Source organism: Dermochelys coriacea, chromosome 12 (genome assembly GCF_009764565.3).
Source record: "Dermochelys coriacea isolate rDerCor1 chromosome 12, rDerCor1.pri.v4, whole genome shotgun sequence".
Classification (NCBI taxonomy): Eukaryota; Metazoa; Chordata; order Testudines; family Dermochelyidae; genus Dermochelys; species Dermochelys coriacea.
In genome coordinates this window covers 11311729-11327669 of record NC_050079.1, presented here as the reverse complement: position 1 = coordinate 11327669, position 15941 = coordinate 11311729, and the positions used below count along the sequence as shown (strand labels likewise).

The 15941-nt window shown below is 41.7% G+C and overlaps 1 protein-coding gene across 4 annotated transcripts in view; it reads right to left on the bottom strand.

Annotated features, from left to right (window-relative positions):
• The window catches only part of SLC12A4 (solute carrier family 12 member 4), a 74251-nt gene that overhangs the window by 31076 nt on the left and 27234 nt on the right, over window positions 1–15941 (bottom strand). For all 4 annotated transcript variants that reach the window (XR_006275161.1, XM_038368228.2, XM_038368231.2 and 1 more), the window contains exons 2-4: window positions 12158–12252; window positions 9295–9426; window positions 917–1063 (exon numbers count right to left, since the gene is read on the bottom strand). Coding sequence is in view for 3 of the 4 variants with exons in the window: in XM_038368228.2 (XP_038224156.1) it covers window positions 917–1063; window positions 9295–9426; window positions 12158–12252 (374 nt within the window). In the remaining variant the exon portion in view is untranslated. The remainder of the gene's footprint in view (window positions 1–916; window positions 1064–9294; window positions 9427–12157; window positions 12253–15941) is intronic.

Here is a 15941-nt window from a genome sequence, read left to right as displayed (position 1 = left end):
ACAGCGTAACAGATGTGCCAAAGAGCTGAACTACAGCCAAGGAGAAGAGGTCTGTAAGACTTCACACGTTTACTTGCAATTTATACTGTCACACATTTACTGTCACATTTACCTGGACAGTATTGCGGGATCTGAATTTCCAAACCTCTCCTACAAGAGCATGGCTGCGTAACTGCTTAGATTGCACATGCAATTTGAACAATTTATATTAGCGCCGCAAGGTAGATTCTCCCATAGATCATAGCAGGGCTTCCTTCACCACTCTTCACTACCCAACGAACTTAGGCCTGGCCTACACAAGAACAGGTTTGCTGGCATAGCTATCCCAGCAAACCTCCTAGTTTAGTCGCAGCTTATACCAGCAAAAAAGTGCTTTTGCTGATAGAGGTTACACCGTTTCCCTGAGTGATATAAGGCTGCATATGAAGTGCTTTACCATCATAGGAGTGCCAGTATGCTATACTGGCAAAGAGTTCCTACTGTGGACACAGGTATACCAGAAAAGCTGCACTTTGTAAGTCCTCCACCCCCACAAGCAAAATAAACATATCTGATACAGCTGGAGATTCTGCCAGCCACAGACCTCTTCGCATCCTGACCAACAGAGCTATACCAGCAGAAGTCTAGTGTAGACATAGCCTAAACTACACTGGCAAAAACACTTGTTCGCCATTATAACTAAATCTACATTAGGACTTTTACCATTATAGTAATGTTTACTATCCCCGCCCCACACCCACCCAAAAAAAAAATCACACCCCCAATTGACATTGCTTTGCTGCAAAATGTTTCTGGTGTAGTCCTGGTCTTAATCCTACACACATGTATAGTAAACGCCCTTAGAAGGGCATAGTAAAAGCTTTGCAAGAGGTGCACACGTGGTATGAGAAGTGTCTTAATTTGATCATGTACTCACACAACAGCAGCAGATTAAGACTATCAGGAAGGACTGTAGAACTCCTGCTGTTCCTACCATCCATGTCAAGCGAAGGAAGAGAATAACCCCAAAGATATTCTGCATACATGGAAGGTACACTCCCATCAGGGTGCCCATGCTGGGTGACTGAAAATAAACACATACATCAACTTTCATTCACTGAGTAACTCAAAATAAGGGTTTAGAACACAGAGGAGGAAAATAGATTTCAGCTATTTAAATGACATTATGTTGTGGCAGATTATAATAAAAAGATGCACAAATGTTACAATGCTGTGCTTCCAAAAAACCTCAAGAGAATGGTTTATACCAAAACCATTGGTTGACTGGCAACAAAATTTGGACCAGGATGCTAACTCTTCATTTCAGCCCCACCTCTCCAGCAGTTACCAACTGAACATATTTATATTATTAGTATTGAGGTAGTACCTACAAGCACCTAGCAAGGCGCTGGACTGTGTTGTGTTAGATGCTGTCCAAAACACAGAACAAGAACCCAGCCCCTGTCCAAAAAACTTACGATCTAAGTAAAGAACAGGTTTATCCCAACAAGTTCAGTGTGTTTCCAGTTACAACTACCAAAAGATTTGGAAACAGCTTTGAGAAATGTGCCATACATTTTCCATATCTTTACATATACTGTTAGTACAGTAAAAGCTGTGTTATCCAGCACTTTACCAACCAGAAAGCTTTATAAACCGCCATTTCTGATCTTCATTGAAGTCCAGTTTATAGTCCGGTTGGCTCGGGGCCGGCAGGCTCCCTACCTGGCTCCATGTGACTCCCCAAAAGTGGCAACGTGTCCCTACTGCTCCTAGGCGGAGGAATGGCCACGAGGGATTCGGAGTGCAGGAGCGGGTGCGGGGCACGGGCTCTGGGAGGGAGTTTGGGTGTAGAAGAGGGCTTGGGGCAGGGAACTGGGGCACCAGGGGGTTTCAAGGTGCCAGATCCGGGCGCTGCTCACCTCAGGCGGTTCCCAGCAAGCAGCGACATGTCCCTGCTGCTCCTAGGCAGAGGCACAGCTAGGCAGCTCTGCATGCTGCCCCCGCCCCTTCCCGAACACTGAACTACCAACTTCCTTGTTTTCAATAGGATTTTGCATCACATTGCTAACATGAGGTAGCACCACACTTCTAGCGAAGACCAGGCCTTAGAGTGTGGGCTGAGCAATTCTCAAGGAGACACTTGGGAGGCAGAAGGGGGAGAGACCAAGTCTAAAGAGTCTTAGACTGGATTTTGTGATGTTCATTTTGAGCTCCTTCTGTAACTCAAGCCAACCCAAGTAATTTTTTAACCATTGCAATTTGTGTAGACTGTTTGGAGCAGAGGGGGAGGGGGAGTGGGGAGGGGTAGCTACTTGTTCTGTTCTATTAGGCTGCCAGAATGTGGCTGATTAATGATGCAGTCAATAACTGTTACTTTGCTGCACCCAGGTCCATCAGACAAAAAAGCTATCATTTGTGTAGCAAATAGTTATTGTACTACAACACTAACGGAATCAATATGGCCCACTATGAAAATATGTTTTGGCTTTTCCTTGGCATGTATGAAGAAGCAAGAGATCATTGTCCCATGATTCTAATGGAAGCTGTGCTTGTGCACAGGCATCCTAATTAGAAGTGCCCTAATTCAAACTTCAAAAAAGCTGAACACTCATTGGAAGAGCTGTTCAAATTATTTGTTACAAGTCTCTCGGAAAAAAAATTATGAGAATATTCTTAGACACTTCCTTCCTTCACTGTTTTATCTTAAATTGTGTAGATATTAAATCTAGAAGGGTGCTATGTAAGGTTGTCTCTATTCATTGGACTGAATGTGCAAAGACCCAAAGACTGCCAGATATCATACTGATGTCTCTAATTTGAAATTAACTGTCCTTGCATGCTCTGAAGCACAATCTGGTACATTGCACTCAAATTTTAGTATCCCCGCTCAGTCTGACAATCTGGATAAAAAAATGTATGTCTATTCAGATACTTTATTTTAAAGGTCTTACACTCACTAACAAGAGAAATGCCTTAGAAAGCATCTAATTAGAATGTCTAGAAAGGTTGTCACGCTGTATGTAAATTACACAAAACATTTAGTCTTTGACATGAAATCATGAGATCTAACTTTCCGTGAATTTGTACTGTACTAATTCCCTAGCATACTACTTTTGTTTACTTGCCCCAAGGCCTGCATCATTTCCTCTGCTAATTCTGGCTTTTGTTTTAAATACTCACTCTTTTTTCCCTCCAGAAAACAGGATGGTATGAGGTGCTTGATATTGTTCAAGGTTTTTAAAAATTCAACCAAATCTGTGTGCATACAATTTCAATTTGAATGTGTTTGAAATGTAGTGTATAACTCAAGGATTGATTTGCAAACTAGACTGCCTGGCTGTGGCAGCAGGAGCTAAGTTTACAATTGCAAGGTTTTAACAGAGCATATTGAAGCTTTCAGTCCTACAGTCAAACCATCCCAACAGTGTTGTCAACTCCCAGCATTTGAGGTGTTTTTCTTGTAGCCCAGCAAATAACGACCGAAAAATTATCATTTTAGAAAATCTCATCTTCTGGAGTGCCTGGATCACAATTTTTCAATGCTTGGGGTTGCAATACTATAAACAAAATAACTTGTAGCAGCTGCCATTAAATTTGCAAAGCTCAAAGCTGCACGCAGTCTACTCTCCTTTGGCTAGAAAATGAAACTTCACAGTGACAGAATAGTGAGTAAAATTGCCTTTGGTTTACTTGACTATCTCTGCCTCCCCATTCATTCAGAGCACTAACACAATCAAATTGAGGCTCAGTACTGCACTTCTTCCTGGTCCCAACCCCTTCACCCCCTCATTGTTTGTGTGCTTTACAGCAGCTTGGGCCACCCCTTTCCCCCTGATAGGCAATTTGCTGCTTCCACCTCCTCTTCCCTGATTGGCATCTCAACTCTCTTGCTCTGGTCCCTCTTCCCCCTCCCTCTGCAGCCTCTGCTACGCTAAGTTACAATCTCAGTTGTAAAGGGAAAAACGTGCATTTATTGTATACTTTGAGAATTGCAAAGCAGTACAGCTTAAGAGATGCCCAAATCACAGCATTACTAAGTGCACCTCAGACATAAGTCGTAACTGGGTTGTTGGTTTCTTTACCCAAATAAAAATACCGCAAACAAAGAAATGAAGCAGCAGAACAGCTTGCACCAGCAAAACATTTCTATCAGTCATTTGCAGTGACTGAACCCTTTTCTACATCCTCTTATATCAGCAGATGCCACTACTGTATATGGTTATATGAAACTAGACAATAGAAGGCAATCAGAAATAGCAAGGGCAATATTATACCAAAAACAGTCTTGTCAATACCAAAAGGGAAAATTAAAATACTACACTAAAAGATTGCACTGAGCTAATAAGATATTTCAAGCAGATATACTGACAATTGGCAAATGGTAAAAAAAACCCTCATATCTTCTATGAAAATTATCTTTTTTCAGCCAGGCAGCCCATGCTTCCACATGTGTGGTATCAACTTTGATCAGCTTCAAACACATAACTGACGCAAGTTATTGATTTGAGTTAAAGGACACCACTCCCCTTGTGCTAGCCTGATTGGTTTTCAAAACAACTGGCTGCAGGGCCCAAAGAAATTGACAACTGCCATTACCAGCCACCCAATATAAGTAACTGATGACGCCACAGAGCAGCCCCAAAAGCCATAACAGACATTTGCATAAAGCTGAACTGCCCAGTTACAATGTAAAAGTTGAAGTATTTAATCTGATCTCCAATATGGGAAGTAGGAGTTTTATTATTCATGAATCATAGGTCTGGAAGGGATCTCGAGGGGTCTTCTAGTCCAGTCCCCTGCACTCACGGCAGGACTAAGTATTATCCATACCATCCCTGACAGATATTTGTCTAACCTGATGTTTGAAGCACCATAACCGTGTCAGTACTTTACTACAGACAGTATTCATACTAACCTAAAAAGCAAAACAAAACCCCTGCTGCCCTCTTTAACAGAGAGCGGGTAATTGGTAATGTATCTTAACACAGGGTATGTCTACACTGGAAACTTCAAAGCACTGCCGTGAGGAGATTAGCTCCGAGCACTGGGAGGCCAGCTCCCAGAGCTCGGAGCCTGTCTACACTAGCGCTTTAAAGCGCTCAGACTTGCTGCGCTCAGGAAGGTGATTTTTCACACCCCCAAGCCAGCAAGTTAGAGCGCTACAAAATGTAAGTGTAGAAAAGCCCAAAAAGTGAGGAGCTACAAAACAACATAACACTGAATACTAAAAACTTATGGCAATACTGAAGCAAGGTGAAACAGTGACAGTGAGCCATACTCTATTTAAGTTTGTCTGTTCTTGACACTCACAACTGAGCAGGTTTTCTATAGGGGATTTTCTTTTCTTTTTTCTGGGCAGAAATTCCATATAATGTATTTTCCACACTGCAAGTGTTTGTGAAAAATTTTCAAGTCTCCTTCATTCTTGTAATTTTAGTAAGACCAGTAGGATGCAAAATTGTCTTCAAAACCAAAAGCACCACATGATCTAGCAGCTTAAGCATACAATTATCTTTCCATGTCTGCCATTCACAGATCTTTAATACTTTGCATTTGCATACAAGTGGGTTTTTTGATTTTAAGTGGCTGTGATTTTGGAAAGGAGAATCTGCCTGTGCTAATATGTCTCTGGTGAAACCAGTTGATACCGACACGCATAGCAGGAAGCAGAATTCACTGAGAGATTTGTCCTCTGGCGGCAGTTTGTGGAGATATAATTTTAATTTATAGAAAAGACTGCATTATTCATGCAGCTTGGCATGGCACATCCAATGATCAATTTAGGCATATTAGATGAGGAGGTGGAAAAGCCAGACCATTAAAAATTCACACCTGCAACATGCATCTAAGACACATATTGAGATTTTAAGGAATTGGGAAACAGAGATTCACAAAGTCCAAACCAAAAGAAAGCTTATATTCCTGTTTCAGCTTTTCCTTCTGGAATGTCAATTCAAATGACTGAAGAGACAGGATGGGTGAGATATCTTTTATTGGACAAATAAGTTCTCTCTCTAATATCCTGGGACATAGCTACAACAACATTGCATAATTCAAATGACTGATATGTCAGCACATGCAACTTACTTTCAGCCATACTAGGCAAGTACATTTGCTGGATGTATCTGGTGTATCATCCAGCAACAAATCAGTTAACAATGCTAATATTTAATAGTAGAGTGTCAAAGTTTAACTCCCCATCAAGATAAGTGGGGATTTCATACCTTGGTGCTACTGTTTCCTTGTGTCAGTATTTACACTTCAAAAGGAGAACTAGAAACTTTTTAAAATGAAAACTGGAAGCCTGTAGGAAAATCCCATTTCCCCAGTTTCTGGAGGCTCTCTCAATGCAGGGGACCTCCATTGTCTCTGCCCATGATTTTGCATTCCTTTTTGGTGACTTGAATTAGAATTTCAGGTCTGTATTCAACTCCCTAGTTTTAAATTCCAAATGACATCTGACATCCTCACAGCTTTAATGTTATTTGAATTCCTCCCTCCCATGCCAACAACAATTAATTTAGATTACACACACAGTGTAATCAGCCTTTACTGTAGTGTCCTTCACAAAAGACAGACACTCTAGGCAGAAATTAACTAACTGGAGTTACACAGTTACACAGCATACACAGTGTATTGAAACACTAGTTTTCAAAAGCTTTGAGTTACCCAGAGACTACAATACAAAAATTTAACACTGTGAAAACAGATGTGCCAGAGGCTAATGCAGGAACAGTGGGTTTTTGTGTGTGTGTTTTTGTTTATTTTTTTAAAAAGTTCAGTGCTACCCATACAATGAGAACAAAATGTGCTTTAACCATGTCAAGTTCTACCCTGGCAGGACCACAAACCACAACAGTATAGCTTAAAACGGGACAATTGAGACTTAGGGCTTGGCTACACTTACATTTTATAGCGCTCTAACTTGCTGGCTCAGGGATGCGAAAAATCACCCCAAGCGCAGCACGTCAGAGCACTTTAAAGCACTAGTGTAGACAGGCTCCGAGCACCGGGAGCTAATCCCCTCGTGGAGGTGGATTACCTGGAGCGCTGGGAGAGCTTCCCTCCCGGCGCTCGCACACGAACACACTCGCAATTTGAAGCGTTGCCGCGGGAGCGCTTTGAAGTTTCCAGCATAGCCATGCCCTTATTGTTTTCACCTAGATGGAGTTTCACTATATACAAGTTCACTTTAAGGGCTTGTCTACACTTACTGCACTGCAGCTGTGCCGCTGGAGCACTTAGCAAAGTCACTACCTGTGTGGACGGAAGACCTTCTCCCATCAGCAAAACACCTCGCTGAGAGGCGGTAGCTATATCAACGGGAGAAGCCCTTCCCTCACGTAGCGCTGTCTACACCAGCGGTTAGGTTAATATAACTGCATCCTTCAGGGGATTTTCCACACCCCAAGTGACGTAGTTATACTGACATAAATTGGTAGTGCAGACCAAGCCTAAGTGGGTTACACTATATATGTAGTATCTAAATACAGAATATTTGACACCACCATGAATTACTCTGCTAGGGACTGATACCACCTTCTCGGCTTCTATCATTGCCTAATCTCTTCCCCATTGAGGCTGGAACCAGCTACCAAATTCTCTGAAGTCTTTTCCAAAGGGAAAATAAATGGCTGGCTTCCAGATGGCCAGTGTAGAATACCAGTGTGAGGTGTCATTTAATCATAAACCGTCTTTAAATAACACTAACAATGGCCAAAAAAGGTGTCATTTCAAAAAGTTAAGGATTTACCCTACCCTATTTCCCTACATTCTTTATTAGAGTAATTTCTCCCAATTTTTTAGGAAGAACAGACTGAAAAATCAATTGAGATTAGGCAATCCCATAAATTAACAGGAAAAGTTGCAATGGGGGAGGTTTAGATTGGATATTAGGAAAAACTTTTTCACTAAGAGGGTGGTGAAACACTGGAATGCGTTACCTAGGGAGGTGGTAGAATCTCCTTCCTTAGAGGTTTTTAAGGTCAGGCTTGACAAAGCCCTGGCTAGGATGATTTAACTGGGACTTGGTCCTGCTTTGAGCAGGGGGTTGGACTAGATGACCTTCTGGGGTCCCTTCCAACCCTGATATTCTATGATTCTATGATTCTATGAAAAGACAACAGCTCATGCTTGATTTTAGTATTATGCCCAGAAAAACAAACTGATATATATTCCCTTTTAGGCATAACCTTAACTTATATATATATATTAGTTAAGGTTATGCCTAAAAGGGAATCCAAATATGTTAACGTATTAAAATGCACAGACACCTAAATAACCTAATTCTGTCCTTTAGCGATACCATAATAACCACAATATTGAGACATTTTAATACTTGTGGTCCCAGATTAGAGTAAACTAATTTTTTTAACACCTGTTGGGTTTGCTGACTCTGTTGAAATCAGAAGGGACTACATGTGGAGTGAGGGTGCTGGGTTAATGGGTTAATGTGCATTCCCTTTGCAAGTGAATTGGCAATCTTCAATGTTACTGCCTCTGTCTTGTTTCAGTGGGTCAAGATTTCTGTACATATGGCAACACAGATGACAATAAATCTGCACTGTTCAAGTTTCACAGCAGTTTACTTGAAAACCTTTTGCTGAACCTTTGCTTGAAAACCAGCAAGCAAAGCAGCAAGACCTTTAAATAGGAAGTTTAGCCTTAATGTGTTGATTTTTAGTACCCTGTTGAAGCATATGGCTTGATTTTCAGAGGCACTGGACAACTGCAGCCCCTACAAAAAAATAAAGGGAGCTGCTGGTGCCATTAAATCAGATCAGGCCATTAAAACTCACCTGCTAGAGTGTTATTAGAAATGGGGCTCAAACAGGAAGCCTAAACACACACACTTCTGCCTCTAAAAATGGATTTGAAATCAATGTAACAACTCACAGACTATGTTTCTATTTAAGGTGAATAAGGGTGGCAGAAACAGGTTGTAAGAGTTAAATGCATGATTTTTGTGACATTGTGACCTACTTAATCAAACTTCCTGAGAATAATACATACTAAGACTATCCAAGTGCACTGGAATGACTAGATTACTTAAGCATTACTTCACCTTTGATTTTCTGAGGAAAACTTCAGTCTATAAACAAGAAATTACAAGCAATTCACTGCATTCATTTGGTGCCCAGTCCTGCTCCCAATAAAGCAATGTCATGACATGGCTTCCATGGTGGGGGTGGGGGAAGAGGATTAGATCCTTATTCAGAAATGGTGACGAAGCAGAAGGAATTTCAGAACTCTCCAACTGCACACACAAGCAATCTCAGTTACAAGCTGGCCATTGAGAGAAGTTCTACTTACTTTTGATATTTTCCTCTTTGAACCTTCAGCACTTTCTGCCTCCTCATGTTCTTTGGCTCCCTGAGTGAGATTCGTGTAGTTGACCAACTTACCAAGCAGAGAAGAAACCTTTGGTCGTATATCCAGTTCCTCCTGTGGAGGAAAACAACTTATGTAAGCCAAAGCAGTCAGAAAGAACCAGGTGGATCATATACCTTCTTGGCAAAGCTGGAGCTGCTGATAAACTCACTGAAAGAGGCTGCAGTAGAATAAATGATATATTAATTTTGTCTGATTTGGCTAGGGGACGTTTGGGTTTTGAAAGCTGTCTTAGAAAAAAAGAGCTCTGAACTCCATGACTGCAGGAAAGTGAATGATTTGCAGTTGGCTAATATGCGTATCTTGGGTTAACATTAAAAAAACATTTTCAGGGACAATTCTTCAAATAAACCAGAGATCTGGTGCCCAGAGTCCCAGCCATTGAAGTGTTATGGGCACATTCTGGTAGATTTAATATCAATATCCTAATCCAGGGACTCCGAGAGGTTTGAAGTTAGATAAACCTCCCAACATCTTTATGTTTTGTTTGAATGTATGAAGGTCTCACAATCCCTTCTCCCTAAATTCCCCACGTCCAGCAGGATCCCTCTTATCCTGTGCTTGTCTTTGAGGGTGGGGAAAGCCTGTGTGTCGGTACTTTGCACCAATGCGCTCGAGGAGCGGCAAGCAGGCACATTCAGTATTGCAGCTTCATCCTGTCTTCTGGAGGAGTATGGCAGGAGTGATCCACTTGTCTCAGTTTTATACCAGCTGGGATCTTTTGCAAAGTGTTTAGAGAGTGTTCTGATTACTCTCACTCTTACAGCTTCTCTTCTCTGCCTTCGCTCCGTATTCTTTCCTGCATTATCTCCTTAAGATCCTTAAAATAGTTCTATTGTTCTGAACTTTCTGTTCTGCGCCTCCCCTTGTGCCTGCCCCACATGCAGAGCACACCTGTCAGGATTAAATTTTCTCAAGCGCCTACCCTACGACTGCAATAACTAAAAATCAGGGAAGTCATCCGTAAAGCCAACATTCTCACCAACACCAATCTCAGCAATCATAATTTACCAGACACATAGACCCACAGGCCCTGCAAATATACAAAGTCCCTTCGTTCTAACACAGACACCCACAACACTCCTGATTCCGCTCAAAAGCAAAACTCCAGCCTCAGACAGATTACGATATCATTCCTGGCAGACATGCATTTGAGAGAAGCAATCATCTGTTATCTGACCATGAACTAGCATGAAGTCTCAGTGAAGGTTCTGCTCAGAGTGAGAGTGGCAGGAATTGGAGACGGGCATTGTGACTGGTTCTATCTTACTGGCACTAGACTTCCTCAGCACAAGCCTCTACATGATGGGTTGTCACTATGGAAACAGCGTGTGCTAAAATGGAGCTTTTGTGACCTGATGGAGCAGCTGCTCAGCAGCAGCTAATCTAAATGGCCTGTTGGGAAAGCGAATGCTCAAGAAAGCTTGGAACATGCTTTCTCATGAACTGGAGCATCTGGATGGAGGGCTGAGAATTCTCCCTTCAAGAAAAAGTTGAGGATTCTTGCTTCTTTGGATTCTATGGGAGTGGCACAAACAACATGCAGTGACAGGAGAAAACTGGAAGCCAATGGGAAGATTAATGGATTCTTACAATTATATTAGGGCCCTGAAATTACTACCATCTTCTTTAAACAAAATACACACACACACTCAAAGATGACTACCTAAAGTTAGCCACCTGTGTAGCCACACTTATAATTGGAGTTGATAGGAACTGGAGGTGCTCAGGACCACTGAAAATTAGGACTCCTAAATAACCAACTTTCGGCACTTAATTCTGGCCTTCATTTATAGAGCTTTCCATTACAAAAATATGGCCTTCCCCATGTAAATCAATGCCCTGCTAACCCAGCCATGCAAAACAAAAACAAAAAAACCCAAGCAACCCATCTGCAGACAAAAGAGTGGTACTGGTATGAAGTTACTCCTCCTCCGTTCTGTGTGAACCTCAGAACATACTCTCAGCATGTCAAACTTGCTAACGGGTGAAGAGGCACACTCCTCAACCAGACACATGATCTAAGCGATGGTCGGTCAGGCAAGGGTTTCACGGTATGCCTAGGTTTTATCCCAGACTTATTTATCATTGTTGCCCATTCCTAATCCGGTAGCTCAGTAGCTGGTTGCTATCATACGCTGCCAAGAAAAGGAGTTGGGCATGGGAGAAGCCACCATCCAGCTAGCTGGCAAAAGTGAATAATGGCAGATGCTAGTAGACTGGGTCAGTGTGGTGCTGTTGTATTGAACCTGATCTTCTGGGCTCTTTAGAGCCTCCTGGGCATCAGAGCCCAAAGATGCTATTTTTTCCCACCCTTCCCTAATCAGTAGCTCCTGTCATTCCTTGTTCCCAATCTCTGGAACCCACGTTCCCAATCTTCAGCCTTCTGGCACTAGGTCCTGACAGCAGAGAGGCTGAAGTAGCGACAGTTACACGTGAGTGCATGATACCTGGGATGCCAGCTGTTCCCTCTGCTCTCTACTCCACATATCACCGGCCGAACAACCGCCCGCAGACACTGCCTAGGACAGTGGCATTTATAAGTAAGTTAATGGGCCTGACCTACCAACACTTTAAAAAGATTTTTAAAAGGCACGAATGGCATGTAGGTGTCTGACTGCTTGACTTTAGATGGGAATTAGGCATCTACCTGCCAGTTGTAGCTTTGAAAGTCTCCATCCCCTCCCTCCACAGAAGAGAGAGAAAGACCTCATCTCCTATTCTCCATAACTCAAGATCAAGGATGCTCATGCCCAGTGGTCTGGAAAGCAAAATTAAAGTTTACCTCAAACAAGGCCAAGTTTCGATCATAATAATCGCTTCCCTTGCCAGCTTCAGAACTGTTGAGAAAAGGACTGTTTTCTTTATGGTTGCCATGACCTGCAGAGAGAATAAAGAAGTAGTTTTTGGTAAGTTTGGAATGGAGGTAAAATCTGAGGAGCATCTCAACTCCCCAAGGAAGATTGCTCTATACTACAGCTGTTCTATTCAATTTTTAAAATCCCAATTTTTGTTCAGCATATAATTTTTAAATGGCATAACCGTGTTAGTTGTTTGATTTACCATGACACAGAGAAATTGAAACTGTCATTGATATTGCTTTCAGTGTTGAAAGTAAATCTTTTTTTTAAGAAGACAAGGAGTAACACAAAACTGCCTCAAGGGGAAGTTTACAGGTAGGACCACTGCCAAGATGAGTCTTGGGCCTAATAACCTTGACAGTTTCCTTTTTAGGTTTTTTTAGTAGAGTATTATGATTAATCAGAAAAGACAGTTCCTGAGATCACTCACAGTTAGAGATTATTGCTGATTTGTAACACAATTTTCTGTTTAAGCAATAAGTAAACAAATCAGATAAATCTAATCAGGCTGATTCAAAAAATATTTAGTAAGAATTGTTGCAGGCTAGTTAAGATAATACCACGTCAACCAAAGAGTATTTTCCTTCTATTTTATTGCAAACTCTAAGTTCTGTAAGTAAATATGCACTTTCTCAGTTGCACTAAACCAGTGGTGGGCAACCTGTGGCCCATCAGGGTAATCTACTAGCGGGCCGCGGGACAGTTTGTTTACATTGACCGCCAACAGGCACAGCCACCTGCAGCTCCCAGTGGCTGCAGTTTGCTGTTCCTGGCCAATGGGAGCTGCGGGAAGTGGCTCAGGCCGCAGGAACATGCTGGCCGCCACTTCCCACAGCTCTCATTGGCTGGGAACAGCGAACTGCAGCCACTGGGAGCTGTGGGCAGCCATGCTTGCAGACGGTCAATGTAAACAAATTGTCTCGTGACCCACTAGTGGATTACCCTGATGGGCCACAGGTTGCCCACCACTGCTCTAAACCCTTCCCCAGCATGTTGTTTTTGTTCATATAAAATTACAGACTTTGGGGGATAAAGACTATTCTTAAGAGTCTAAACTAGCATCTAGCACATTTGGATAATGTACAAACAAATAATTCATAGCTTTTATATACAGTATAATGTGAAATAAAATTTAGCACAGCACAGAGGACCTAAAGAAAGTTTTAAAATAGTTTCAGTATAAAAACTTCTTAAGTGCACTGCAGCATAAAATGATGTGATATTCTGCACAACTGAGCAATGGTTCAGGTTTTCAGAAATTCTCATCATCTGCAACTACCACTGGAGTTGTAGATGACCAGCATTTCTTAAATTCACATCTTTTCTTTAGCACTCTGAATTGCATTCCCTGTGTTTCCCAGGTCCAATACACAAAGCATAGGTGTTTACAGGTTCATGTCCCGAAAAGAAAACAAATATAACCTAAAAGATATTCTAGTCACTAATTTCAAAAAACTAAACTACCAAAGAAAGTGAAAGAATATCAAAGACCATCTTAACAGGAACATATCCCTACAAGTTAAAAGAGGAATTTTATGTTGAATTTGTAAGAAAAGGTGAAAGATTGAGAAGTTGAAAACATTTCTTCAAATTTAGATCTTACAACTAATTCAACTATGGTTAAACCAATTTAAATCAACTGGGTTAGCCTCTGTTGAATTAGCACTACATAAGTGAAGGTGTCTGTTTTGATATTATGAAACCTGGACGTATCTCACAAAATTACAAAAATAAACCCAATTGGATAAGTAGTTGGCAAACTAAATAGAAAGCTCTTTTCTGTGTGCAGCATCACATGCTTTCAAGTGTATTTAAACATTCAATGTGTTGGATAATTGTTATAGTGAAAAGAATCTGTTCAGATCTTGTTATTTCAGCACCATTCTCATCAGGGGAAGAGTTTGGAAAAAAGCACAGCTGGTTTGCTGGAAAGTAAAGACACACTGTGTGTCCACTTGTTTTGGTTAGTAAAAGCAAAACAACTAGCAAAAAGATATTCAAATATAGGCAAAGCAGTTTGTTTTATCCACCAAAAACAACAGATTGGGTGGCCCTTTTCTGCTGCAAATAAGTCTAGACTTCAACAGGTGCCATCACATCAACAGACACGTATCATCATCAGGAAGACTTGAACCTTCAGATCCATTATACAGATCTCTGCTACTTGAGCTAATGGAGTTATTGGTAGCAGTAGTATGTTGCCATTCTCTATGCGGACCAGCACTAAAAGTTGATAAACTTTGCCAGCTGGTTTCACAGATTTGCTGGCAGGAATCTTGAGTTCCATTCCAGGATCTGGAGGGGAGAGTGCTCTAGTAGACACAAATTCTTCCGCCCATTCCACACCTCCATGACCACCTTCTGCCTTGAGCCCTCCAACCTGTGCCTGTCCCACTCCCATCTCTTCCGTACAGTGGCTTCTTATCACAGTCCCTTTACCCAGCTATTTCTAATTTCACCACCATCACTCCCAACTCCTCATACTATCCATCTCTCCCCACAACTCTGGCCTTCAGTTGAAACATAAACATGTTCCCATTGGCTCCCAGTCCTAATCTCCCGTCATCCTTAGCTCCTTATCCCACTCTTTACCCAGCCAGTTTCAGTTCTCCCCTTCTATCCCAACTTCTAGTCAGAGCTGTCTTCCCTCCCACCTCACTGGTTCTCAGTCCATCTCCACTCCCCATCCAATTTTCCTTCTCCTAACCCACCATCCTCCAGCCACAGTTTCCATTCCAATATACTCCCACACACCTTAGATCTAACTTGTCTCCTTTGCATTCAGGTTGAGAGCACAGGAGAGAGCCTCTCTGCTGTCAGTTCAGGTTCCCAGACCCAGCAGAGCCTGCAACAGCTCAATTGCAGGGAAAGTCCTGTGTAGCTCAAGGTATGCCCAATGCAGACAGAATCTTCAGGGAACGTGGCTGCTGAAAATCTAAGAAGTGCAGGGGTAAAATCTGAGCATGTGTAAAAAAAAAGATTTTCTAAAGTTTTAAAAAAAAATTGGGCAGATTTTCAAGGAGCTAACATAAAGCACATTCATGGCACAAAAGTCACACACACACACCCCAAGTTCAAATCCCTGCTCTAAAGCTTTGGGGGCACTAGAGGCTTTTCAAAGAAAATGTCATCTGAATTTTTTTAATATGGGCACAACATTTTGTCACTAGCCTCAATTCTCACAAACAGTTCAACTGATTTGTCTGAAACTTTCAGAAAAATCCCAACTAAGGCAGTCACTCAGCATAGAAAATTTCAGTCCAAATTGTTGAAATTTGGCAAAGATATAAACAACTGAACACAGGGATTTATGAGAAGTGTTGAGCAACTTTAAGATGCAGTACTACCAGAGCTGTCTACAATACACACATAGTACATAAGACTTTTGGAACTCTTCAAGTAAAGAGACCCTACATTAACAAGTCTATTACCATTATATCCCAAGTCCTGCAGAGATAATTTCTAGCATTTCTAAAAAGGTTGGTTTCAGAGTAGCAGCCGTGTTAGTCTGTGTCCACAAAAAGAAGAGGAGTACTTGTGGCACCTTAGAGACTAATAAACTTATTTGAGCATAAGCTTTCGTGAGCTACAGCTCACTTCATCAGATGCATTCGGTGGAAAATACAGTGGGGAGATTTATATACACAGAGAACATGAAACAATGAGTGTTACCATATACACTGTAACGAGAGTGATCAGGTAAGGTGA